The following is a 27,667-nucleotide window of genomic DNA, read 5'->3' as shown; positions in this document are numbered from 1 at the left end:
TAAAGGGCTTGCACAATGGGGAATGTAGCATGACATTGGGGCAAAAGTCATCTTAAGTTGGCAGAATCCAGGTTGAAGTGATGAAGGATCAGCATCGATTCTCTAGCTTTCGTTGGCCTGGTATCTGAGTGCTCAAAGGGGTTTAGATCCTGTAAAGATAACACAAGAATATGCATCAGGTCAACCTTTACTTTTGAACCAGCACTGGGAGTTTTGTTGATAGAGTCATAGGCAGTTAACGGATATGAGCAGGGAACAGGTGCTTTCTGGCTGATAAAAGCAGTGAGGCACAGGGCACCTTACTGGCTTAGTCAGTGGGAACATGTGACTCTTGATCTTGACCTTGGAGTTGTAGGTTTGAGCCCCATGTTGGGTGTAGAGATTACTTAAAAATAATATATTTTTTAAAAAGGGGGGTTGTGAGGCCAAGTTCCAAACAGTCTGGACAGACCCCAAGGGATATGCACACATTCTCCCCTATGACTACTGCCCTACAGTAAACTATAGCTTTATTATAATACATTTACATTGCAGTTTTAATCCTCCTCCCTTCACCCCCAAGAATGGCTGCCATAACAGTTTCTGAGAGGGGATATATAAGACCAAAAACTCCCCCTCACAACTCAGGAGAAGTCCTTTAGACGATTGGTTGCAACCTTAGTCAGACACTGCCCTGCTATGACCCATAACCCATGCAAACACAAAAAGAGAAGACAACCCTGAACCCTGGTGTCGTGGCCACCTCTGGGCCTGCCAGCTCTTCCATCTTAAGAGTGTCCTTTCGCTTAAACTGCTATTAAATTTTTGCTTAAGAATTTGGCTCTGAATTCTTTCTTGGCTGAACTCAAGAACCGAAGCCGGGTAATGGGACTCACCATTGCCATTACCACTGATTTATGGTCCCTGATATGATTAGGCTATCTCCTGGCCTGATAGTGGCTGTTGGCTCTTAAATTTTGTTGTTTGTTCAAAATTATTACCTATTAGGTAATAATAATAATAATAATAATAGTAATAATTGTAATTCTTCTGTAATTTCAACATAAACCAGGAAGTTCTGCAAGAAATGTGCTTTGGGCAAGTAGTGCAGGTCAGACATAGTTTTGACAAGATGGTCAGGGGCCTAAAGTGACTTTTCTTGTGTCAAGAAAGCTATGTCTCATCTTTCTTTTTCCAGGGACCCTTAAATCTTTCTGCTTATGGCATTACATATGTTTTTCGATTAGTATCGTTCCGACAACTAAAAGTATAGCTAATGCTTCACATCTATCTGTTCTTTTTCTTTCACCAGAGATAATCACAATCTGAAGTTAATATCATTTCTGTGGATGTTTGGATACTTTTACTAGGTATATATGTATCCATAAATAATGTATGTATATAATTGGTTTTTTGTTTTGCAATTTTACCAAATAGTATTTCAATTAGATTTCTCCTTTTTTTTTTTTAAAGTTTATTTATTTTGAGAGGGAAAGAGAGACAGAGTAAGCTGGAGAGAAACAGAGAGAGAGAGAGGGAGGTAGAGAATCCCAAGCAGCCTCTGTGCTGTAAGTGCAGAGCCCGACACAGGGCTTGATCTTACGAACCATGAGATCATGACCTGAGCTGAAGTAAGAGTCAAACCCTTAACTGACTGAGTCACACAGGCACCCCTTAATTACTAGAACTTTATAATAAATAAGGTATCCTTCTTTTGCTGGTGTTTAAAATGGTCTGGGTTATTCATGGGTCTTTAGTCATCCATATGAATTTCAGCATCAATTAATCATATTCTATTAAAAAGTTCCTGTCAGGATTTGATTTGAACTGCATTTGCAGTTGAATTTAGAGACAATTTCCTCGTGGTTTTTATATCCAAAATTATTACAGTTCTGTTGTTTTGTACAGTTCTGTTGTTTTATACAGGTAATGTTTAAGATTTACCCTGTTAAATGAATTGATTACCCACTTTTGCTTTTTGCATCTCCCTCCTTTCTGAATTCCTTTTTTATCATTCTGAAGTATACTCTTTGGAATTCTTTCCATGAGGGTCTGTAAATGGAAAAGATTCTTTGTCTTTGTCTGAATATTTCTCTACTTTGTCATCACTTTTGTAGTGAATACTGGGAGACACTACTTATATCTCTCTTCAGAAACAAAGGACTTAAGGGTGTGGGTGGCTCACTCAGTTGGGCATCCAACTCTTGGTTTTGGCTCAAGTCATGATCTCTTGGTTTGTGAGTTTGAGCCCCACATTGGGCTCTGTGCTGCTGGTGCAGAGCCTGCTTGGGATTCTCTCTCTCTGCTCCTCCCCACTCTCTCTCTCTCTCACTCTCTTTTTCTCTCTCAAAAATAAATAAAGTTAAAAAAAAATAAACAAAGGACTTATTCCCTGAGCTGCTGGAGGTTCAGCAAGCTGACAAGTTTCAGCTGTCAGCCCTCTTCAGTAGTAGTCTAGCTCAGTGTTATACTCGTTTTCCTTGTCAGCTCACATCTAATGACTATCACAGGTATATAAAGGTTGAGCCCACTTGCCTCAAATCTGAAGGGACACCCCAGATTCAAAGTTGAGGTCTCCATTAAAACTAGAGTATAGGCCAGCTCTTTCTTCTGTACATCCTGCTACCATTCCTTCCTCAGGAGTTGTTCCCAAAGCACTCCCTGATGAACTCTCTATATTCATCTCTGACGCAGAGGACCTCCAGAGAAACCAATTTAAGATAGTTGATGTTAGGAACGATTCAAGAAAATTGAATCATTCAACTTGAATCATTGGCCACATTGACTATCAGTGAGGACTTCCTCATTGGTGATAAATGTAGGACAGACAGACCTTGGCATGAGGGAACAGCACAATAGGTAAAGCTTTCATCAGTAGTTAACTCGGATGTATTCTAAAGAAAGATAATATACTAGTGGGTGCACTTGAGAAATATGAGGGAAACAATAATCTTAAGGGCAGAGGAATTGGCTGTTGCTAAGCAAAATCGATTCTTTGGAAAAAGCAAAACACTGAGATGGGTAATGGCTATTAAAAATCTAAGAGTCAAATCACAAAGCTTCTTTGGTAGCAGATAAAGAGGCTTTTATCTCCTGCAGTGGGAGGGGAGAAAAAGCTGAGGAACAGGCCCAGCACTAAATCATAAGTGTGGCAGAGCTCCAAAGGAGATTAACAGCCATGCAGCTCAGCTAGGTCGGTTATGCCAAGGTCAGAATGCTGGATCGTAAAGAAAGAAACCCTGATGCAGAGAGCTGGGTTGTGATACCTGAAAATCTTGAATGCCTAGATTCTCCTGACCCCTCTGTGTCTGAACATGGCCCAACATTCCTGACTAGTGGGTACTGCCTCCATCACACACACCTTGCTTAAATACAATGTAGAGACTTCTTCCTCCTAGCACAACTAGTACTCCCTTTAGGATCTGTCCCTAACCCCCTCCCAGCCACTGGGTCAATAACTTGTCATTCTTTACAATGTAATCTGGCATAATTATTGTAATCACCAGCAAGGGCAGAGTGGCAGCAAGGAAGAGGGCTCTGACACTCAGAATATTAGGGACATGGATGAAAGTATATAGTGTCCCCAGCAGCAGAATGGATCCCCAGGCCGCAAACAAGGATCTTGCTCAGTGTGTACAATCAAAATAAGCCAAGGGAGCAGATGACCAGGAGACTGAGAACAATATTCCAATAATGAGTCACAATTATTTGCCCAGTTTTTAAGTCTCAGCCAGTTTTTGGATCTAGCAACCATGGGCATTGAAAGGGCTGCCAGACACCCAGGAGGAAGACCCTGAAACATCATAATGGTGTATACTGTAATAATTCACCCAGAGGGTTATTTCCCAGAGGGCTCTTCACTGTTTTACTGGCTAACTGTATGTTAGGAAGACAAGAACATAAAAAGCTTCTCAGTGGATGGCATATGTAGGAAGTCACCTGCCTTCTGTTAAGCTTTACATTAAAGACATTTGCAAAACTGTAACACATACAACACTCTTGTATGTTTTCTATTAAGGAAAATATAACGTTTTTGTATAAATATTTATACTAAGATGTAGTAGATGTATTATTCTTTAACTGTTTATTTATTTATTTTGAGAGAGAAAGAGACAGAGCATGTGTGCTACTGTGCACAGAAATGTGGGAGGGAAAGAGGAAGGGGGTGGGGAGAGAGAGAATCCCCAGCAGGCTCCACAGTCAGCACAGAGCCTGAGGTGAGGCTCTATCTCACAACTGTGAGATCATGACCGACCATGAGATCATGCCTTGAGCTGAAATCAAGAGCCAGATGCTTGACTGAGCCACCCAGGTGCCCCTAAATATATTATTTTTAATGAATTAATAAATGTTACCTTTTAATTTTTTTGTATGGTAAATATCAATAGATATAGCCCACATAAACAAAGGTTGTTAGAATCCTCAGTTTTTAAGAATTTTTAAGGGGTCTTGAGACCAAAATGTTTAAGAATTGCTGCAACAGACAACCCCACCAGCCAAACCATCTGTGTAATCTTGGGGCAAGTTTCATAGTCTTTCTGCTCAAGGTTCCTCATGTGTAAACTCAGAGGAGTTAATACTACATATGTAAAGTAGAATGTCAGGAGCATAAAATGAAGTATAATCATTATTGATGTTATTCTGTTTTCTCTGTGAAATATAGTATCTGCTAAAGTGATGGAAAAAGTGATGGACGGTTGAGGAAAGGGGAGAAGATTTAATAACACCATATGGACCATGGGAATGACAAATCTGATTAAGAATATCTAGAAGGATTGAAGGGCAATTTTGAGAGCCTTGTGGAGGTTAATAACTTTGGATTCAGAATAAAACCATGATTGTGTACTCCCCCCCGCCCCCCCCCCCCCCCTTAACAATATTAAGTCCACTGTAGAAAAGAAAAAGCAAGCTGTTGAATTAACAGTATTGGGAATGTTCCAGTTGGTTTGATGAGAAAGAAAATAAGGCAAATTGTGATTGATGTAATGAACTGCATTTCATAACCTGCGGCAAAGGAATGGAAGAAAGCAGAGAGATAATCGATAGGGAGAAAATTGAAGAGCTGAGATTTGTGGTCTTCGTTAGGAGGGAAAATTGAGTGAGAGACTTCGTAAAGTAAGAGGATGGATAGTTTGTCTGAATTTTGGATTTCAGTGGTGGAGTTGATCCACCTGACCACACAACCTGGAGTGTGGTCATGAGAGTAGATGCCTGTAGTGGCATCGAGATGATCGATCCTGGAGACGAAAAAAATCTAGAGCTCAAGAGAATGGGTTTGGATGTTAATGTCATTCTGGGTGATGGCAGAAGTTGGAAGTCAGTTTCCAAAGTTTTCCATCAATAAAGTGTGGGTAAAAAAATAGCAGCAATGAAGGAAAAATGTGGCATTGCTATATAGAAAGGAGGAATAATTATCTGAATGACGTACTGGGGAACAACAGCACTGATCCTACTTCCTAACCAAGAGATACAGAAAGTGCAAAAATGAGCACCGTTCACTTCATAGAAATTTAAAGCAAGCAGCTTTTATAAGGGAGAGGATGTTAGGTTTCAATTAAGGGCAAGGCGGAACACACACTAAAGGTCCAGAATGTGGGAGAATTTGTTCACAAAAGAATGGAGCTCGGGGCGCCTGGGTGGCTCAGTCAGTTGAGTGTCCGACTTCAGTTCAGGTCACGATCTCACGGTCTGTGAGTTAGAGCCCCGCGTCGGGCTCTGGGCTGACAGCTCAGAGCCTGGAGCCTGCTTCTGATTCTGTGTCTCCCTCTCTCTCTGCCCCTCCCCCGTTCATGCTCTGTCTCTCTCTGTCTCAAAAATAAATAAATGTTAAAAAAAAATTAAAAAAAAAAAAAAAAAAAAGAATGGAGCTCACAGTGGAATGTTAGGCATAAAAGATGCAGGCAGCAGAAAGTTTCCAAAAGAATTAGGCAAGAATTTTCTGTCCGAGTCAACTGATGCAGTGTCAAGTTTGTGAATTCATTTCCCTCTTCCTTTAGATTTCTCCTTTTCTGAAAAAATAAAATTGACGGGCCTTCCCTTTCCCCCTCCTCCTGCAGTCCATTTTTCTTCTTCACTCAGGCATTCTCTTCCCGGCTCAGTCAAATCCTCCGCAGGAGTGGGCGGGCTCAGGACGGAGCAAACAGAAGTGGGCGGGCCCTTCCTGTCGACGTGCTGCCGTAAGGGCGCTGCTGACATAAGAGGACATCCGGTCCGGCTTCTGTGTTGGAAATTGCTTCTCTCCGCCCTTCTTCGGTTTTAGTAGGTTCTTCTCCCGGAGTCCTGTCCCGCAAGTTGGATTTGCTGCAGCCGCGGGCCGGTCTCACGCTGTTCCCTGCCCCTCTGCCCCCGGAGTGAGCCCGGCCTCCCCGCGAGGGTGAGCTAGGTCGGCCTGGAGCGCGCGCGAGGGAGGGTGTCCCGCGGGCGGGTGATGGTTGTCAGTTTCCGAACCGCGTGGCACCTCCGCGGTGGCCTCTGGACGCCCCTATCACTCCGCTGGGTCCGATGATTGCGGGCTTTTCCCCCAAAGGCGCGCTGACCTCGTGCCTTTTTCCTCATTTGGTGACACGGGCCACGTTTTACAGAAGTCGAAACGGTACCGGAGAAGGGCTTAAAACCATCTAAGGCTGAGAAAAAAAATTCATTAAGTTTCCAGAACAAATTGGAGAAAAAAAATGGAGGCTCAACAAAAAATTCACCGGGCGAGCACGCCGTGATTGTTTTGAGTTCCTTTGGCAGGAGCAGTACACATTTTTTTCACCCTGTAGATTTTTGTCGTTATAAATCCTGAAAGGGTGATCTCCTGGGCTTCGATGTTACTTAGCCGACCACCTATTAAACCTCCTGGCCTGATTTGTCTGTATTTTTAAGTCGCAGCTTCCCACCCCACTTGGCTTTTGATTGGACATTTTAAGTTGGACATTTTGAGTTGGAACCCGAAGTAGGAAACCATGAGTGACCTTGGTACATGTTGGTGCATGATTTTGCCCAGTTGTAATTGGCCCTTTAAATAAGAAATAGGAATTTCTTAAAGGTGTGATTTCTTGGAACTCTGTCCATGTATCATGGATGTGTTTTGGTTTCTTTGAAAAGAATGTCCATGCCTTCAGGGAGGTTGTCACAGTCACCAATGAAACTTAATCCTATCCTTGGAAGTTTAGAATTTGTAGATTTTTAGTTGGGCCTAGAAATATAAATCTGTATTTGTTAGGAATTTTTACAGTTGATTTTTGAGAATCACTCTTAGAGAAGACTTAAAAAGTACATATTTTGAAGAATATTAAATTTGAGGTTCATGTTTCAAAGCAGGTACATAGACCCATTCATGCCTGTGTCACTTCATTTATTGACTACTTAATATATACCAGGCAGGACTGGTATATAAACATTGTCAAGAAAGACAAATCCTCAGAGAACATGTCTTCAGATTGGATGAAAAGCCAAATAAAAATATGTTATGCAGTAAAAATCTTTTTTTTTTTAATGTGGTAGTTCTTTCAACTAAGTGATGAAAGATGAAAGCCTGTTTTAAAGTCCTTATTTATATAGGACTTTACATGCATACTCCTATGTAATACTCTTAAACATAAATTTGAACTTTGTTAAAATTATGTACTCTAGAGAGACATTCATTTTAAGTTGGTTTTTTTTTTTTTTTTCACGTTTATGTATTATCAAGAGACAGAGCATGAGCATGGGAGGGGCAGAGACGCGGAAACAAGAATCCAAAGTAGGCTCCAGGCCTGAGCTGTCAGCACAGAGCCCGTCACAGGACTCGAACCCACAAACCACGAGATCATGGCCTGAGCCGAAGTCTGATGCTTAACTGACTGAACCACCTAGGCACCCCGATAGACATTCTAACATAAGAGTTGGAGGGCAGCTTGTAGAGTCAAAGCAACTATAATACTTTTAATATCTTTTCAGAGAGAGAAGTTTGGCTTTGCGGTTAATGCTGTCATTTGACTTGACTGTCAGATGTTTTGTTCAGATATTATATAGGAGAAGTAAGACTCGTTATACTTCAGATCTTAGCATCAAGTTGTCTGAATTTATCGTTCAAAAAAGTAATATAAGCTGGGTAAATGGTAAACTTTTTAATTATTTCTTGCTAATGATATGCCCAATAACTTTTTAATTTGGTACTGAGTAATTTTTAAAGAATACTTAACATCTGAGAAACTTTCTTTTTGTCCCTCAGTGGGAAAGGAAAACTTTTAGCTTTTGGGATAAATTGGTCTGATTTTCATATTTTTAAGAATTGTTTGGAAATGCAAATAAGTTCCTCATTTTAAAAGTCATCTATTTTATTTGAGATAATGTATATGTAATATTTCATAAAGGCTTAAAATGTCCTTAACAGTCAAAATGACAGAGTTGAGTTTAAATTTTAAAGAGAGTAAAAAAAAACACTTCATTCTACTATTTTATTTAAGATAGCGAATACAACCAGGCATTTATATCTTCTCTGTTCTCTTGTGTAGAAAGAGCAGTAAAATGCCTAAAAAGAAGACCGGTGCAAGGAAGAAGGCAGAGAACCGCCGGGAACGTGAAAAACAGCTCAGGGCGTCAAGAAGCACCATAGATTTAGCTAAACACCCATGCAATGCGTCAATGGTAACAGCTTTTTTTGATATCTGTTGATGGTTGAAAAACTATATAATCTCTGAAAAATGCCTGAATAAAATTTTGCTGAATACATTGGTGCTGCATACATTTTATTGAATTTCAAATTTGTGTTTTGTCCCTTGTTTTTATTGACTCTGAGTTATTTATTTAGTTATTTCCTTGGCTGCTGTTGGTGATAGATAGGAAACAGTAAATACTAGGAACTGTGATATTTTCTAGCTTTTCTAACCTTATATGCATTAACTTAATTTGTTCTATTAGTTGGAAGCTTTTCATTATTTCTCTTAGCACTTCTCAACTCCTATGATTTCTTTTTTCTAAACTTCACTTTTCTAGACCTCTCTTTTGGCTATTACCTTATTTTCCTGTGCTCAGTGGGTTAGTCTTGATTGTTTCTGGACTTGTTTGGTCAAAGCGTTAACAAATGAGATTATCATGTGATTATAACCCCTTTCCTTTCTTTGACTATGTTTCTCTTAGTTGTCCCTTATTTCTCTATTTCCAGTCTTCTCTACTTTTTCTATTCCTGCTACTCCTCAGTCTTCTTTTGTTTCATCCAAACATATGAAATGCTTAATATGACTCAGTTCCACAAATGTTTCTTGTGCATTTACTTTTTGCCAGGTACATTTTAGGCAGAAAGATGGGGTATACATAGATGAGTGACGCAGCCCCTGTTTCCACAAGTTTATAGATCAGTTGTCTTGTTGTTTGTAAGTGACAAATCCAACTTAAGTAACTTTAGGGAGAACTAGAGTTTATTGACTAACATGTAGTTGGGAAGGGCATGGATGTAGCTGGAACTCAGGGACAACTGGAACAAACTTGTGGTTCCATCTTTTGCTTGTGTTTCTTTTTGCTTATTAGTTCCATTTTCTCGTGTTGTCTTACCCCATTTATTTGGGTTCATACATACTGGTAGCCTGTGTATCTCGCATTACATAATGTCCTCAGAGAGGGAGAAAACTCTGATTGGACTTGGCCAGGTGCCCAGCCAGGGCTAACGTTTATGGCTGTCATCACGTGTGGGAGGGACCAGGATTACATAACACAGGACAGATGGTAGACACTCCCTTCAGGGTCATTTTTTAGAGAAGACGGATATGGAACAGACAAAACAAGAAATGACTCACATACATAAATATACATAGTGAAGGCTAGAGTTTGGTAAGTGTTGCCTTGTCGCAAGTGTACAATTAAGACTAGGGTACATCTGGGCTAAGAGGTGATAAATTTGAGTGTGCTGATGGGGTACAGTTCATAGAGGAGGTGGGATCATCACCAGAACTTTGAACAGGTGAAGATTGTAAGGATAGGCTTTTCAAGGAAAAGTATTAGAATAGTAAGGCATGGAAAAGAGAGAGTGAAGACATATTTCATGAATGACTGACCATAGCAACTTGAATCTAAAGAGAATAGGCTAGCAAGGTTTGAAAGTGTTTAGGGACCAGATTGTCGAGAGCTTTTAGTACCATGTTTAGGATTCTAGATTTTCTGGGAGATTCATCATACTGTGTTCTGAATTTCTTATGTCCATTCTGTAATACTTGTCTGACTAAAAAACAATAACAACAACAAAGAACACAACCAAAGCACAAACCACTGCTTTATTTATTTCACCTCTTGTGGAGATACCACTTCTTGCTCTGTGTGGTATGCCCAAGAACATACCTTTATTATTAAAGTATGTATAGATGCTTGTTTACATGGGTGAAGTTGGAGACTTTGGGAAGTGTTAACTTAAATTTTAACATGAAAAATAAGGTATTTTTTATAATGCAAGAAAATTTGTAGTTTTCAGTCCGTAGAAACTTAATGTTCTGTTTTTATATTTTATAGGAATGTGACAAGTGTCAGAGGTAAATATTTATTTCTTTTTATATGTAATAGCAGAGATCTCTCACCTTTTATCTGATAGTGACCCTATTTTAAAATTTTATTTTACATGACAAGGCGGCAGAAGAATAGAGCGTTTTGCTATTTTTGCAATTCTGTACAGAAGTTACCAATTTGTGCACAGTGTGGTAAGTATATGATACCTAAGGACATATGCCTTTTCTTTTCTTTTCTTTTCTTTTCTTTTCTTTTCTTTTCTTTTCTTTTCTTTTCTCTTTTCTTTTTTCTTTTCTTTTCTTTTCTTTTCTCTTTTCTTTTTTCTTCTTTTCTTTTCTTTTCTTTTCTTTTCTTTTTTAATGTTTGTTTATTTTGAGAGAGAGAGGGAGCGCAAGCAGGGAAGGGGCAGAGAGAGGGAGAGAGAATCCTAAGCAGGCTCCACCCTGTCAGCACAGAGCCCAACACCGGGCTCAATCTCACAAACCCATGAGATCATGACCAAGATGAAACTTAACTGACTGAGTTTAACTGGACGCTTAACTGAGCCACCCAGGCACCCCTATATGCCTTTTCTTTTATCAAACATTTGTTTTGTAGTTAATCAGCTTGATTCTCTGGGTTTATCATTGTTTACAGTAATGTTAAAACTTATTAATGAAATAGCAAATTGTTATTTGGCTTGTCAAACACTATCACATCTTGATTTTGTCTCTCAGATATGTTATAACATTATAAGATCAGATTTCAGATTAATAACATTTGGTGATCTTAATTTTTAGTTATACTAACTTAGTCTTGTTGATATCTATTTGTATACTTTTTTTAAGTTTTGATTCCTGCTGAAATTGCCCACAGTATCTTAGACCATTGAGAATCATTTTATTCCACATTTTCTTGGTGCCAATTTTTTCTTTTTGGCACTTAGCATAGGATTCTTGAGTTCCTCATATGTTTTCCCAGGTGATTGCAATAGAGTTCCTAAGCCATGTACTCAGTTGCCAGGTGTAAGTGAAAACCTTTATTCAGAGTAAATGATTATTCAAAGTAAAACTAAATGGTAGTTCATAGAACAACAAGGTTGGTGTTTCCAAAATAGTCTTCCACAGAGTACTTGAGATATTAGTAGGTGTTTCTTAAAATAATGCATACATTTGAGAAATGCTGTTTGTTTCATGTCTTTGTTTCCATCTGGGAGATTTCTATTACATACTTTTATGTTTAAGGTTCTGAAAACCTCCAGTAAAGAAACCTGATTCATTTTATTCACGCCATACTTACTTCTCAAACTTTTGTTTCAACAAATGTCCCCTTTGGTTATGGGATAATAGTTTACGGTAGAACACAGTTTGCGATATGCTCATTTAAATGTGTTTATGTTTGATAACATTGCAGAAAATTAGCAGTGTTTAGGGCTATATCCCTGAATATTTCTAGTGTAGTTTTAATTTTCAAAGAGGCCATTTTTTTAGGTTTATATAAAGTTAATGAACCAGGTAAGTTGCATAATCATGGTTTGGTTTGGTTTGAGATATTCTGTGGAAAGAAGTAAGCAATAACTTCAAACCAGACTGTTTTTATTGTGAATTACGGACTGTAAAATTTATTTCAAAGCATATCTTTTTAAAATCTGTATTAATTCATCTGAAAATTCATAAGATTTTAAACTACTGATTGTTAGATTACAAACTCTAACCTGCAGTTTCTGATTTTTAGTACAAACAGTAATTAGCATATAATTTTATCATGCAATACATTTTTATAGATTTACTAATAAATTTCTAAATTTTTTTTTAGTTTATTTATTTATTTTGAGAGAGAAAACATGAATGGGGAAAGGGCAGAGAGGAGGAGGAGGAGGTGGAGGAGGAAGAGGAGAAGGAGGAGGAGGAGGAGATGGAGGAGGAAGAGGAGAAGGAGGAGGAGGAGAGAGAATCCCAAGCAGGCTCCTCACTGTCTGTACAGAGCCCGATGTGGGGCTTGAACCCATGAACTGCGAGATCATGACCTGAACCGAAGTCGGATGCTTAACTGACTGACCCACCCAGGCTTCCCTAATAAATTTCTAATCTTAAAAGATCTGATTCAGGTTAGATCTCAGTTATATCTAGCTTCTTTTTTTAGTAACATAAGCAGTGAACTGCTGCTTTCTATCCATTTTCAAATTATTTCCATAGGAATTTAGGCTAGATAGAAAGCGGAATCAGTGAGTACTTACGTGTACTACTTTGCAAGGCTAATAATGCACATTTGTTTCTTTACTAGGGAAAACCAAGTGCATGATGAAGTCTTCAGACTGTGTCATAAAGCATGCTGGTGTTTATAGTACTGGCCTTGCAATGGTGGTAAGTTTTTTGTCTTCATCTCTTAGACTAGTGGGTTTCCAAGGATAAGAAGTCTTTGTGACCGATGGTGATTTTTTTCTAAATAGCACTGCTTTGTCCTTGATTAAGTCAATCTGGGGTTTTTCTGGATTATCTGTGGAATGTTCTTTGTATGATTTTCCTTTAATATCCACTTGTTTTTGATTGCTTCCTCTTTTCTTTTTGGAAAACATACAAGAAATGGAAACTTATTTAAAGTTGACTTAAAAATTCATTTGTCCTTGGTACCTTTCTAGAGTGTCGTAATCAGACTTCATAGAACTCAGCACTTAACTATACTGAATATCCTTCTTAAGCAAGGTTCAGGCTTTGGTTACAAGGTAACCTAGTTTCAAAAGAACATAACATTAGATTTTTTATAGCTTTACATTTCAAAAAAGAATACATATTTAACATAGGCTTATACATAATTTCCTCATTAGATGTAGAGTTTTCTAAGGAAATTCATTGTTTAAAATACAGGCATACCTTAGAGATATTGTGAGTTGGTTCCACTGGATGGCTAAGTTGGTTAAGTGCCTGGTTTTGGCTCAGATCATGATCTCACGGTTTGTGAGTTGAGCCCTGCTTTGGGCTCTGCACCAACAGTGTGGAGCCTGCTTGGAATCCTCTCTTTTCCCCTCTCTGCCCCTCTGCCACTTGCGCAAGTGTGCAATTGCTCTCTCTCTCAAAAATAAATAAACTTAAAAATAAAGGTTACGTTTACACTATACTGTAGTCTATTAAATGTATAATAGCATTAGTCTGAAGAGACATTTTATGTACCTTAATTTAAAAATATTGCTATAAAATGTTAATCATCACCTGATCTTTCAGGGAGGGAATTGTAATCTTTTGCTGGTGGAGGTTCTTCCCTTGATGTTGTTGGCTGCTGATCAGGCTGGTGGTTGCTCATGGTGGGGGTGGCTGTTACAATTTATTAAAATAAGACAGCAATATAAAGTGCTGCATCAGTTGACTCTTCTTTCACGAATGATTTCTCCATAGCACGTGACACTGTTTGATAGTACTTTACCTACAGAAGAACCTCTTTCAGAATTGCAGTCAGTCCTCTCCAACCCTGTCACTGCTTTTAAACCAATTTTTTTTTATTTTATTTTTTTAACATTTATTTATTTTTGAGACAGAGGGAGACAGAGCATGAACGGGGGAGGGTCAGAGAGAGGGAGACACAGAATCTGAAACAGGCTCCAGGCTCTGAGCTGTCAGCACAGAGCCTGATGTGGGGCTCGAACTCACGGACCACGAGATCATGACCTGAGCTGAAGTCAGCTGCTTAATCGACTGAGCCACCCAGGCGCCCCGCTTTTAAACCAATTTTATGTCATATTCTCAGTCGTTGGCTGTCATTTCAACAATCTTCCCAGTGTCTTCATCAGGAGTAGATTCCATCCCAGAAACCACTTTCTTTATTCGTAACAAGGAGCTTCTTATCAGTTCAAGTTTTACTGTGAGATTGCAGCAATTCAGTCCCATCTTCAGGCTCCACTTGCTATTTCTACATCTACAGTTACTTTCTCCACTGAAGTCTCGAGCCCCAGTAAGTTATCCGTAATGATTGGAGTCAACTTCTTCCAAATTCCCATTACCGTTGATATTTTGATCTGTTCCCATGAATCACTAATATTCTTGAAGGCATCTAGGATTGTGAATCCTTTTCAGCTTTTCAATTTACTTTTTCCAGATCTATTAGATGAATTACTATCTATGGCAGCTATAACCTTATGAAATATATTTCTTAAATAAAAAGACTTGAAAATCAAATGACTCCTTGATCCCTAGGTTGCAGAACAGATGTTGTGTTAGCAGGCCTTTTGAAAACAACATTAATTTCATTATATGTCTCCATCAGAGCTCTTGAGTACCAGGTGCACTGTCTGTGAGTAGTAATATTTTGAAAAGAATCGTTTTTTTCTGAGCAGTAGGTCTCAACAGTGGGTTTGAAGTATTCAGTAAACTATGTTGTAAATAGATGTGCTGTCATCCAGGCTTTCTATTTCCATGTATTGAGTATGGGCGGAATAGATTTAGCATAATTCTTAAGGGCCGTAGGCTTTTTAGAATGGTAAATTAGCATTAGCTTTAACCTGAAGTCGCCAGCTTTATTATTAGTCTCTAATAGGAGAGTCAGCCTGTCCTTTGAAACTTTGAAGGCAGGAATTGACTTCTCTTCTCTAGCTATAAAAGTCCTACATGGCATCTTCAATGTGGGGCTATTTTGTCAACATTGAAAATCTGTTGCCTGGTGTAGCCACCTTCATTAATTTATCTTAGCTGTATCTTCTGGATAACTCGTGGCAGCTTCTATATCAACTCTTGCTGCTTCAGCTTGCATTTGGATGTTACGAAGATGGCTTCTTTTCTTAAAGCTCATGAACCAGCCTCTTCACTTGAAACTTTTCTTCACCTCTCAGCCTTCGTAGAGCCGAAGAGAGTTAGGGCCTTCCTCTGGATTAGGCTTTGACTTAAGGGGATATTGTGGCTGATGGGATCTTCTATCCACACCACTCAGACTTAATCCATATCAGCAATAAGGCTATTTTGCTTTTTTATCATTCATGTGTTTATTGGAGTAGCACTTTTAGTTTCCTTCAAGAGCTTTTTTTGTGTGTGTGTATTCACAACATGGCTGAGTATCTGGCACAAGAAGCTTACTTTTGGCCTGTCTTGGCATTCAGCCTGCCTTCCTCATGAAGCTTAGTCATTTCTAGCTTTTGAGTTAAAAGTAAGAAATGTGCAACTCTTTCACTTGAACACGTAGAGGCCACTGTAGGGTCATTAACTGGTTTAATTTCCATATTGTTGTGGCTCAGGGAATAGAGAGGCCCAAGGAGAGGGAGAAAGGTAGACAGACAGCTGGTCGGTAGAACAGTCAGAATACATACAACATTTACTGATTAAGTTTGCTGTTTTATATGGGCAAAGTGTGTGGTACTCCAAAACAATTACAATAGTAATAACAAAGATCAGTGATCACAGGTCACCATGACAGATAAAATACTAAAGTGAAATATCATGAGAATTACCACAGTGCGGTGCAGAGACACGAAGTGTGCAAGTGCTGTTGGGAAAATGGCACTGATGGTGCAGGGAAGCCACATACCTTCAATTTGAAAAAAAAATTACACTATTTGTAAAGCATATAAAAAAATGAAACGCAATAAAATGAGGTATGGTGTAATTAAAATAGTAGTGCTGTGTGATGGATTTTACTCTCTCTTCCTTTCAACCAATTTTACTGTATTCTGTTGTGTGATTTTATGCTCCGGTGCAGATTTCATTCCATGAGGAAGGCAATAGTATTTCTATGTCAAACAGATATTTTATTTATTTATTTAATTTATTTTTTTAATGTTTTCTTTATTAGAGAGAGAGAGACAGATCATGAGCGGGAGAGGAGCAGAGAGATAGGGAGACACAGAATCTGAAGCAGGCTCCAGGTTCGGAGCTGTCAGCACAGAGCCCAGTGCAGGGCTCGAACTCACAAACCGTGAGATCATGACCTGAGCCGAAGTTGGACACTCAGCTGACTGAGCCACCCAGGCACCCCAGATATTTTATTTATAGTAACTTCCCAAGAACTTAATTTTCCATCATGAAGCAGACCTTAATATATTCCATGTGTGCATATCTTAAAGAAGCAAGAAACTAGACTTACTCATAAGTATCTTGTGAATTCCTCTTCATTTTAAATATAGGATTTTCAATGTTATCTTTATTCATAAATCAATGTAATCTTCCTTGGTAGCTTGCTTATGCCCAAATTTATTAAACGCTTTTAAAAAAATTCGCTAAATTGTAGGGGCACTTGGGTGGCTCGATTGAGTGTATGACTCTTTGATTTCAGCTCACGTCATGATCCCAGGGTCGTGTGATTGAGCCCCGCATTGGACTCCACACTGAGTGTGAGCCTGCTTGGGATTCTCTCTCCCCCCTCTGCCCCTCTCCCTGCTTGCACACTCTCTCTCTCTTAAAAAAAGAAAAATTGAAAAAAATTCACTAACTTGTGTGAATGTGAATGATTGTATAAAATATTTCAATAGACTCCTGTATCATTAGCTTTACATTCTAGAAAAATGATTTTCTGGGAATCTTCTAATTGTCTGTTGAAATTCCCTCTACCTTCTCTCTTCTTGACCCTGCTTTGCCCTGGGAGCCTGACCTGTGTGTATGGATTGGATCAGTGGCTTTCTTACCTTATGGCTTCACTTTAGGTTCACCCAATGGGAGACCTTGGCAGAGGCCTGTAGATGGGAGGATAATAAAATCTGGGTGTTTATTCTCCCTCGCTCACTCCCTACCAGGTTATCCTAGTTTGGGCATGATTTGGCCACAGTTTCTCTCTATATGGCTATGTAATCCTCTCCATACTGGTTGTTTCTTAAGATTCTGGTAACTCCTTCCGCTCCCTTATTTCAGGCTCAGGGGTGGTAACTACATCATACTTTATGTTTATTCTAAGCCCTTCCTTGTCCTTTGTAAATTATTTCTTTTAAGCTTTTAAACTGTCCTGGATTATTCTGTATGTCATCTTTTTGGTGCTAGAACACTGAATGTTCCAAGAAATGTATTTGAGGATTTGCAATCCACAGTGGTAATCCATATTTACATCTCAAAAAACATCCTTCCTATTTGCTCTTTATGGCTTCTGTTACAGAGTCTTGAATGCTAAGCACTGAATTGAGGTTCAGAACACCGTGGTTTAAATCTCAGCTCCACTATAATTTTGCTCTGGGATTTGGAGTTAAGACTTGGGCCACTGTTTATTATCTGTAAAGGAAAGAACATCTAATCCCATTTTCTTAAGATTCATTCTAGCAATTAATATTCTGTAGATGTCATTGTGTTATTGAAAGGTATAGTTGGTCTGTCTTGATGTAGAATTGGAGAGTCTTACCCTGTTTTTTAGTTTTATATATTTTATTTTCTTTTTTTCCACAAAGAAATGTAGTAATGATTTAAATCATGAGTTGCCTTAACAAAAAAAGATGCTGGCAGAAGTTTAATATTTTTTCTCAGTTACTCCAGAAAAGCTATGTAAATTACTGTATAAATGATTCAGGAAGGAGTTTTCTTAATTCAAAAATATTTCTACTTGAAAAAATTTCGTTACTGTGATTGCTGTAGATAAGAATGCTTAAAATGTGGACTCCAGACATCATTTGAATTAGAATTCAGTTTGAAGGCAACACTTGTAGCTCTGTGACTTACTTTAATGATTAGGATTAGGCTTAAGTATATAGTTTCCACCTTGCTTTTTCTTTTGATTTATAGACAAATTTTGTATATTATAAATAGTTGTTGGTGAAGTAGTTTAATTTTGGCTTAGTGTAAACAAATTTTTTTTTGTTTACACTCTTTAATTTTGGCTTAGTGTAAACAAAATTTTTTCTTTAGTGAAGCCCCCACCATCACTGAGGGTTGTTAAATTCCTAAACGCGTACAATTTTGATGGTTGCCATTGGTTAAACAACGGTTGCAGCCAGGCAAGTGACAAAGATTCATTTTTTGTGTGTTCCTTGGTTGCAGGGTGCAATATGTGACTTCTGTGAAGCTTGGGTTTGCCATGGGAGGAAATGTCTCAGTACACATGCCTGTGCCTGCCCTCTTACTGATGCTGAGTGTGTGGAATGTGAAAGAGGTGTCTGGGACCATGGTGAGTGATTACATATGAGCAATGAACTTCACTGTAAGAAGGGCTGACTTTGACACATTCTGGATGTTCTTTTTGTGATTTTTTTTCAGGATACTGTCAATCCTGACTACTGTTGTGGTTACCAATTTAGTTGGAAAAGGGATTTATACTAGCAGTAATAGTCACTGTTAGGACTGCTTATGTAAGCCAGTAGGGAGGGGAGTTACAGGACCGCAAGTGTCTGTAAGCATTGCAAGTAGCCAGGAGATAGTGGGAGCCTGCTTTTTTATGGTTCACTTTGGCAGTTTTCATCGAAGCCTTTACCAGAACAAAAACTGCTGTGTCATTTTGGTATAAATCTGAAACAAATTGCTTTCTTATTGAGCAGCGTTATGGATATGAATTTTTTAATTGAAGTTTATCGTTTTTACATTTGTGGGTTTTATGTTTTCATCCAATAGGAGGCAGAATATTTAGTTGTTCCTTTTGTCATAACTTTCTCTGTGAAGATGATCAATTTGAACATCAAGCCAGCTGCCAGGTTTTAGAGGCGGAAACATTCAAATGTAAGTTTTTATAAATTAGATATCCTTTGGGGCGCCTGGGTGGCTCAGTTGGTTAGGCGTCCCAACTCTGGGTTTTGGCTCAGGTCGTGATCTCTGCGTTCCTGAGTTTTGGTCCTACGTGGGCTCCATGCTGACAGTGTAGAGCCTGATTGGGATTCTCTCTCTATCTCTCTCTCTCTCTCCACCTCTCCCCTGCTTGTGCACACTCTCCCTCTCTCTCAAAATAAATAAACTTAAGAAAAAAAAATACTCTTAAAAAAATTAGATGTCCTTTGTACCCAAGATTCTGAGTAGTATTAGTGTTAGACTCTGGAGCGCCTGGGTGGCTCAGTTTGTTGAGCATCTGTCCTACTCTTGATTTTGGCTCAGGTCGTAATTCCAGGGTCATGGGATCAAGCCCCACATTGGGCTCCATGCTGGGTGTGGAGCCTGCTTGAGATTCTCTCTCCCTCTGCCCCTCCCCAGCTCACACCTGCACTCTCTTTCTCTCACATTAAAAAAATATATAGTGTTAGACTCAATGAAAAAAGAGTCTAGTTTTTCATGCAGCTTCTTGTGGACTGTAATTCAGCTTACTATCTATTTTCTGTTTTTAAGAAAAATTCAGAACCACATAGTCTGTTATTTTTTTTTCAATAGGGGTGCTACTGGCATCTTGGTTGGGTGAGTTCTTCGTTTTGTGGGGTTGATCACGCATTATAGGACTTGTAGTTTTCCTAGTACAGAGTATTAAATGTCATTTTTACTTCCAAGTTATTGTAACAACCTCCACTCCCAACCCCACAAAAACCCCACACACATTTCCAAATGCCTTCAAGTAAGTGATACGTGATATTGCCCCTAGTTTGTTCCAGTTAGTTGGTATCAGTGATTGTTAGACAGGAGTATGCATCAGAAACATCTGGGCGGGGGGGGGGGGGGGCATTAAAAAAGTATAGGTGCCTAGGCCTCATATCTGGAGAGTCTGTCTTTGAAGTTTCGTAGGTTCAGGCGTTCAGGCATGTATATTTAACCTGCACACATAAGTGTCATGTACCTTCCAGTTTAAGAACCCAGTGTTACCAACTGGGTATTATCAATGGTATTACCTTTACAGATAGATTACAATTCATTTCTACTTTTTGATTCTCAAAAGCTCAAGATTTAGAGTCAAACATTAAATTCTCCTTACTGGTTATGTGATTTTGGACAAATCACCAAACCTTTCTAAAGTTGAGTTTCCTTATATATTAAAGAAGACACTAATCTCTTTTTCAAGGAGTTAATTAAAATGAGAATCCGTATAAAGTGTTATTATAGTACCTGTTACTTAGAAAGCCTTTATTAAATAGTAGATACCATTATAGGAAAGGCTGAAATTCCCCAGATGGTCACTTCCTTGAATTTGGTTCTTGTTTTGATATGAAATGCTCATCTCTGTATTCTATAAATTTAAAGTTGATCAGTTGTCAGTTTTAATGTATATATAAATACATACATATGTAATTCTTACAGTGTTCCTATAGAAACTCTCAGAGGTTAAAGAACATCTCAAAGTATATAGTATTTTTGAGCCATTCTTAGGTTTCTGCAAAATGTGTAATATAAAATTGACTTACTTTATTTGGGGCTTGAGAGCTTTGTGTATTTTGTAGCATTTGAACCCCAAAGATAGGCAGTTCTGAGTGATAAGACTATTATTTCATCAGGAAGTTTTAGTGATTCAGTAAAAGACAAAGGAAAAATACAAAATAGACTAATTGACAGGATTTTAAGATAAATCTGTCAATCATGTCTTTGATACCTGATAATTAAGGTCATTCTCATTGCAGGCTTACGGGTGTCTTTGGCTTACTGTAATTTATCTTCTTTACTTTTTTTTTTCCTGTTGCTTTTTTTTTTTTTTTGCCATTCTTTCTTTGCAAGTTGCCATTTAATGCTTGTTTTTAAGTATTTTCTTAATCATACACGAAGGTGTAGCTTGTTTCCACCCCCTTATTGGTCATACCTCATTATTTATAGGTTTTACCCTATCCTTATGAATTGGGAGATAAAGAAATTTTTTTAAATGCTTACCTGCATAATTGGTGGTAATGGTGTTTTGTTAAGAAAAAACAAAACAAATATGTTGACTATTTTTATAAATAACTAAAATGGCTTGAGGACTTCTAATTTAAAATGGCTTCTTATCAGCAGGCTTTGAAGCATCCCAACCTCCTGTCCTTTAAAATACTCTGGGAGCACCTGGGTGGCTCAGTTGGTTAAGTGTTCATCTTCTACTCAGGTCATGATCTCATGGTTCGTGAATTTGAGCCCCACGTTGGGCTCTCTGCTGTCTGCACAGAACCTCCTTAGGATCCTCTGTCCCCTTCTCTTTTTGCTCTTCCCCCAAGTGTGTGTTCTGTCTCTTTCTCAAAAATAAATAAGCACTTAAAAAATAAATAAAATACTCTGAAGACATGGAAATAGACTGAAAATGAAAACCATTCCTAGTCTAAGAAAGTCAGGCTATTTTTGGAATCTGGGAGAAATGCATTCTTTATATAAAAGTCCAAGATTGTAACTCTTGGGGAGAGAAATGGGCAGTTAACTGGAGTGCATGTGTATGGGGTTGAGGTAATTAGGGAAAGGATAGTGGCAGGGCCATGTTCCATCGTAGTCTGAGTTCCCAGAAGAAAAGATAAGGGTAAGATAGGCAACAGCTTGTCTTTGTGGCATGTCAAAGACTCAGGTAGTGTGGATAGGAAAAGATTCTATATTGGAAATGCCTGGTGTACGCTGGGAAATTGGGTAGGGAGCTTTGTACTTTCAGTATGTGTTCTGGCTATGTATTTGAAAGAGATTTATAACATTTTAGTTAACTATATCCTTTTCTTTTGACTGAATGAAAAGGGAAACAGAAAACCCCGCCTGGGCATATCTTCAAGTGGAAATGATTGAGAGTTCAGATTTTTTCCCCCCACAGACTGAATGAAACAGTATGGTTATTATTGGAGTAATTAGGTATACCTGTTTATACCTAATATAGTTAACCCTTGAACAATATGAGGATTAGGGGCACCAACCTCTGTGTAGTTGAGAATCTGCATAAAACTTTTGACTCCTGCCAGTAGCAAACTGTTGACCACAAGGCTTAACGATAACCTAAATAATGGTTGATTAACACATATTTTGTGTGTTGTATGTATTATGTCATATATTCTTACAATAGAGCGTGCTAGAGGAAGTAAAATGTTATTAAGGAAATCATTAGGAAGAGAAAATACATTTAAAGTACTGCACTGTATTTACTGAAAACATTTGCATATAAGCAGACCTGTGTTGTTCAAACCGTGTTGTTCAAGGGTCAGCTGTACATAGTAAGTACTCAGTTGATTTTTAACTTTTATTATTAGCACATAGGACAAATAATACATATCCAACTGAATTATTGGTATTGCTGTAGAAAAAAGCAGGATAGTGGGATAGAAGCAATAATAATACACCTATTTGAGAATCATTTCTGATAAAAAAAAATACTTGCCTGTTCAGATTAAAAGTGTTCCCCATGAACCAGGCAAAATTAAATAAAAGAATTCCCAAATTAGCAACATCTGGTCAAATATTTGAAGTACAAAGATAGGCTTTCTTTTATTTGTTTTCCTTTTTATTTTTTCAAGAACTCTGAATAAAAGTTAATAGTTTACATTCAGGCTTTATTAGGGTACAGCTTAATTTATTTTCTCTCTATACCTCTGGTACTAATTTTTTTTCTTCCATTTCTAGCACAGTCAGTATGTGCCAGGTATTCTGCTTTTCTAATGTATTTGTACTTACGTTTAGGTTTTTCCTCAGTAATTACAGAGAATAACCCAAGTTAACATAGTTTAACGAAAATAAGGATAAAATATTTTGGGATTTTTTTCCTATCTTTTACTGCCCACTTGAACATTACTCTCTCTTCATAGTCACCTTTTCCACCAGAAGTATTCTATTCTCTTATCAGACATTGGGCAAAACATAGCAATAGTCTGCACCATTAGAAGTCCTATATTAATGGAGAAAATGATTCTTTATAAAATGTAAGCATTATATGATTAAGGGAAGAGCTTCAGCCAAGTGTTGTGGGAAAAAGGATGTCTCATTGCAAGTTTTCTAAGTATAATTAAGTTTGCCATCTCCTAGATCTGGAAAAGTGGAAGGAGATTGTAGAATAATTAGCACCGTACTAACTAAAGAATGCTGGGTATGTGCAGTTTGTTCTTTTCTTCTGGCTGGGGATTCCATCTCATTTTTATATATCCTCTAGGTTATACTGAGACAGGAAAAAAATGTTAATAATCTAAGTGCATCAAGTATAAATCTGTGGAAAATAGTGTTTTAATTTCAAATTTGAATCTGGACATTATGTATTTTCACCTATAGGTGTTTCATGCAATCGACTTGGTCAGCATTCCTGTCTCCGTTGTAAGGTATACTGGTCTATTTTTTTTTTTTTTTGATTTTGTTTTTAATCCCAGGACTTTTCCATCTTGGATTATTTATAGCTATAATTAATCTACAAGGGTCTTTAAACATTATGTAGCTTACTTCTTTTATTTTGGAGATTGTGAAATTGAATTAAGAAAGCTGAGTGACTTTCCAAAGGTCATCTAGTTGGCTTGTCTTAGACACTAATGCACATGTCTGCTGAATCTTGGCTCCTTGTTTCTACACATTATACACATTACGTTTTATGGAGAGTATTCTGACCAAAATGTTGAGAGTATATTTTAATTAATATCAAAATTCACTTGCTTAGGAAAGTTTAAGTAAAGTGAAGATTGCCATAATGTTCCATGTCCTTAGATCTTGTGTCCAACATTTCTGTTTGTCAAAGATCAGGTGCACTGATTCTCTTCCTGTCAGAAACATTTCCCTAGTTCTTCCTTCTATTCCTAACCCTATCTCTTCATTCTCTCCCAGCTTTGCTCCCATTTTACCAAATGGCTTTCAAGTGTTGTCTGTGCTGTTCCCTCTGCTTTAGATCCCTTTTCCGATTTTACTTACCCTACTGTACCTTTATTTTCCTTCAGATCTCAGCCAACACTCCATGTTTTCCAGGAAGCCTTTCCTGAATCCCATATCCAGTTTAGTGCCCCTCCTCTGTACTTCCCTTTCAATGCACGGTGTCTTGCAGTTGCCTTTCTACTTGTCTGTGTCCCCAGTTAGTTGTATATTTGAGGTTGGATAGGCTAGTCACCATTATGTCACCAGGGGCTTTGTGAATGCTCATGTGTTTATGAATGAATAAAGGTGTTTATACTGTCATACCCTGTGTATAGTTTCTGTCTTATGTTAGGGTATAGTTTAGGGGGTCCTGGCAAAGACCATTTCCCTTGAGAAATTTAAATCAGGACCAATCCCAACAAAACTCTTAATCTTTACCCTTAACAAAACTGTGTCTTTAAAATTCCTTGAGATATTGAATGATAATTTTGTGTATTTTTTGAATTATTTATTTACGTGCTTATTTTTGCTTCTCCTGTATAGGCTTGTTTCTGTGATGATCATACAAGGAGCAAGGTGTTTAAGCAAGAAAAAGGAAAACAGCCTCCCTGCCCCAAATGTGGACATGAAACTCAGGAAACTAAGGATCTCAGCATGTCAAGTAAGGTTCTTCTTAAAATACCAATGGAGGGATTTTGTTTTCTTGCTTAGGCAAGATTTATCTCTTTTTTTCTCTATTTTTGTTTTTGCCACTTCTTCCTATTTGAAAAGATGAATGTGTTCTCTTAAGCAAATGGAATTTTATAGCCTTTGAAAATTTTTAGGTGAAGTTTCTCAATTTAACTTAAGAAATATACCATCATTCACTTTGATATTTGGCATTTGACTCAGTTAATGACACAGTGAATACTGAAATTTAAGACCAAAAAGAGTGATTTTTCCATTTCTGCTGAAGCTTTCCTTGTTAAATAATTGAGTAGCTATAAATCTTTAATATTTGAGTGCTGGTAGTCTTCGGTACTTGGAAGTTGGAATTCATTCTGAAGTGTTTTTGTAGGTGTGTGGTATTTGAGCAGCTATACTTACAATGTAATATATCATTCTTATAGGAAATTGTTTTGTGGTTTTTATATAACTTTTCTGTGAAAGAATAAGACTACTGCAAACATGCTTATAGTAATGCAGCTCACAGTTTTATTAAAGAGAATTTGACCCTTTACCAAATACAGCAGAATGGAACCATAATTCTAAATGACTCTGACAATACTTTTGTTTAATCAAAGGTGTAGTTGTACAGTGAGGTAGGATTGATGATTTGCTGGTTTTTTGCACTAAATTATATTGCTACTTAGGCAGAAGAAATGAAGGGCTTTGTCTTGAAGGTCATCAGAATTCTAAAATAGCTCTTTTAAGAAAAATGTAATGACATGAAATCAACTGTTCTGTGATTTGAAAATAGAATTTTAACCCATCAAATGAAGGGCATTTTAGTTTTTAACATGCCTTATTTGAATTATATTTGGAGAGTGCTCTTAGTCTTACTTTGTTTTCCAACTTTTTCTAGATTTAATGAAATGACACTGTTCTCTTTATTATTTGTTATATATGGTATGTGCATCAACTCTGAGTAGGATAGAATTGATTGTTGTTACTAAGGTCTCCATTCTTTCCAGTTAAGGGAGGAAATGAGGAAAATGGGAGTAAGAAGCAGCCAGTCAAATGCATGTAATTTTGTATATTGTAAAGGAAAGTGTTCCAATTCTTTACATCTTCACTCTCCTTTACAATATACAAAAGATGTAAAGAATCGGAACAAAGTACCACGTACGTATCTGTCTTTTGTAGCACGCTCCCTGAAATTTGGCAGGCAGACTGGAGGTGAAGAAGGAGATGGAGCTTCTGGGTATGATGCCTATTGGAAGAACCTTTCTTCTGATAAGTATGGTGATAGCAGCTACCATGATGAAGAGGAAGATGATGATGAAGCAGAGGATGACGAAGAGGAAGAAGACGAAGTAGGAAAGGATTCAGATGCGGAGCCGTCAGATTTGTTTACCAATTTGAATTTAGGGAGGACCTATGCCAGTGGCTATGCTCACTACGAGGAACAAGAGAACTAGGAGAGCTGTTTGCCCATGGGTGACTGTGTCTGAGAGGAGCCAGGATATGTGTGCTTGATGAATTGAGTGTGGGTGTTCAGAAGTGCTGTGCAGAAGACTGGTCACACTTACAGGAGCAAGGAGTAGGGCATAGCATTTTTATAGGAACTGATAATCAGTCTCATAGCATAAGAAAAATGAGTTCCAGATGTTAAGATGTGTATTGATCCAAGCAATTGAAGCATCATGGATGGGATTTTTGCTGATTTTAGTAATCAGTAGGTTATGCCAATTAGATACATATACAGGATAAAAGAACAGGATGGTAATATATTCGTTGGAAATTAAATTGTTGTTTTTATTAAAAAACACTGCTTATATTCGTTTTGTCTGATTTTGTAAAATGTGATGGGTTAAATGAATTACTGTGTTTTTCCCTGTAGGTCTGCAGGATGAAAGTCAGATGTTAAGTTCTAAATTTTCATTAAATATTCATGTTATCTTAGGTAGTCGTGATATGTATGTTTTAGCAGTTGACTCATTTCATTTTTTCTAAACAATGTATGCCCTGAACAGTACCTGTTATTAATGCTAAATGTATAGGCCAAGGTGAGTACATAGCCACTTTTCAGAGACATAGGGACAGAAATAGTATTACTACACAGATGTTTTATGTATTTCTCTTTGAATAAATATAGTATTTCACTTACATACTTTTGATATTTCTCATTCTCCATTTTTTAATCATTTTGGAAAGCATTCCAATGTTTATGTAGAAACTGCTTCATTTTTTTGTGTACTCTGAAATAGGTAGCAGAGATTAATGGTGTGGTAGATGCAGAGTTACGCAGTCAGACCCCCAGTATCTGTGGTGAGTAGAGAACAGGCATTTGGCTGGCGCAAGTTCAAGTTGTACACCTTGCACTGGCAGTGAACTGGGCTGGTGTGGGAGGGAGGAATGTGTTAGTGCACTGGCTGGCGTTTGAGAAGTATGGAGAAAATTGTAACTGTGAGGACAAAAGGGTTGTATGGCTATTGCTAGGCCATTCTTATTCTATAGAAACGTAATGAACAGCTGAGGGCAGTAACAGGCAGTGGGAAGCCAGGTGTGAAAGCCAGAGGCCCCTGGAACTAGTTTTTCATCTCAGCCTGATGGCTGAGAAAACTGAGGACCAAGCCCAGGATTTAATAGTCTGTCTGGATAAAATTCAAAGACAGTCGCCAATCAAGGCAGGTCCGTTATGCCAAGGTCAAGGCACTTTTTGGGAAAAGCCAGGACCCCGACAAGTGAGGTGGAGGCACCTGAATGGATGCTGCTAAAGATGTTTACTCCGCTGCCTACTGAACTTTCTGAGCCTACAGTCATGCCCCACCCTTCTCTGGTAAGGGCAGACATTCCCACTCCACCCCCAAGCTGGCTGGCAAAGCCGAGCTCTCCCTCGATAACAGGTGCCCCCTTCAGGACTTGTCCTATCTCCAGGTTACTAGGCCTTGAATTAGGGCTAAGCAGCACTCAGCTGGAGAGGTACTGGGCTTGCAGAGAAAAATAAACCCTACCCCAAAGGAGCTGTAAGAATTGGCCAGCTGGAAGAGTACGTGAGG

At 38.2% G+C, this 27,667-nt stretch overlaps 1 protein-coding gene and 1 long non-coding RNA gene across 3 annotated transcripts; one reads left to right on the top strand and one right to left on the bottom strand.

Moving 5' to 3' along the window:
• LOC131507041 (uncharacterized) lies at positions 1 to 24,183 on the bottom strand. Its single transcript, XR_009259283.1, has 2 exons — positions 24,037 to 24,183; positions 1 to 149 (listed from the first exon to the last, which is right to left on the bottom strand). It is a non-coding gene; the product is annotated as an uncharacterized LOC131507041 (long non-coding RNA).
• On the top strand, positions 6,156 to 26,774 carry ZNF330 (zinc finger protein 330). Of its 2 annotated transcripts, none has more exons than XM_058721306.1 (10): positions 6,156 to 6,361; positions 8,460 to 8,592; positions 10,444 to 10,463; positions 10,558 to 10,628; positions 12,700 to 12,779; positions 18,348 to 18,474; positions 18,915 to 19,019; positions 23,403 to 23,449; positions 24,510 to 24,627; positions 25,812 to 26,774. In XM_058721306.1, exons 2-10 carry the CDS (start codon positions 8,473 to 8,475, stop codon positions 26,084 to 26,086), a joined length of 963 nt encoding a protein of 320 aa, XP_058577289.1. In that variant the 5' UTR covers positions 6,156 to 6,361; positions 8,460 to 8,472; the 3' UTR covers positions 26,087 to 26,774. The 2 variants fall into 2 exon arrangements, with proteins under 2 accessions (XP_058577289.1, XP_058577288.1); XM_058721305.1 differs by having other exon boundaries at positions 6,157 to 6,352.
• Positions 26,775 to 27,667: the final 893 nt, after the last annotated feature.

The sequence above is a fragment of the Neofelis nebulosa genome, chromosome 3 (genome assembly GCF_028018385.1).
Source record: "Neofelis nebulosa isolate mNeoNeb1 chromosome 3, mNeoNeb1.pri, whole genome shotgun sequence".
Lineage (NCBI taxonomy): Eukaryota > Metazoa > Chordata > Mammalia > Carnivora > Felidae > Neofelis > Neofelis nebulosa.
This window is presented reverse-complemented; position numbering and strand designations above follow the sequence as displayed.

Coding starts and splice junctions, on each gene's coding strand:
- ZNF330 (XM_058721306.1), top strand. CDS start 8,473: ATGCCTAAAAAGAAGACCGGTGCAAGGAAGAAGGCAGAGAACCGCCGG. Junction 10,464..10,557: donor GAATGTGACAAGTGTCAGAG/GTAAATATTTAT, acceptor TTACATGACAAG/GCGGCAGAAGAATAGAGCGT. Junction 19,020..23,402: donor AGAGGCGGAAACATTCAAAT/GTAAGTTTTTAT, acceptor TTTCACCTATAG/GTGTTTCATGCAATCGACTT.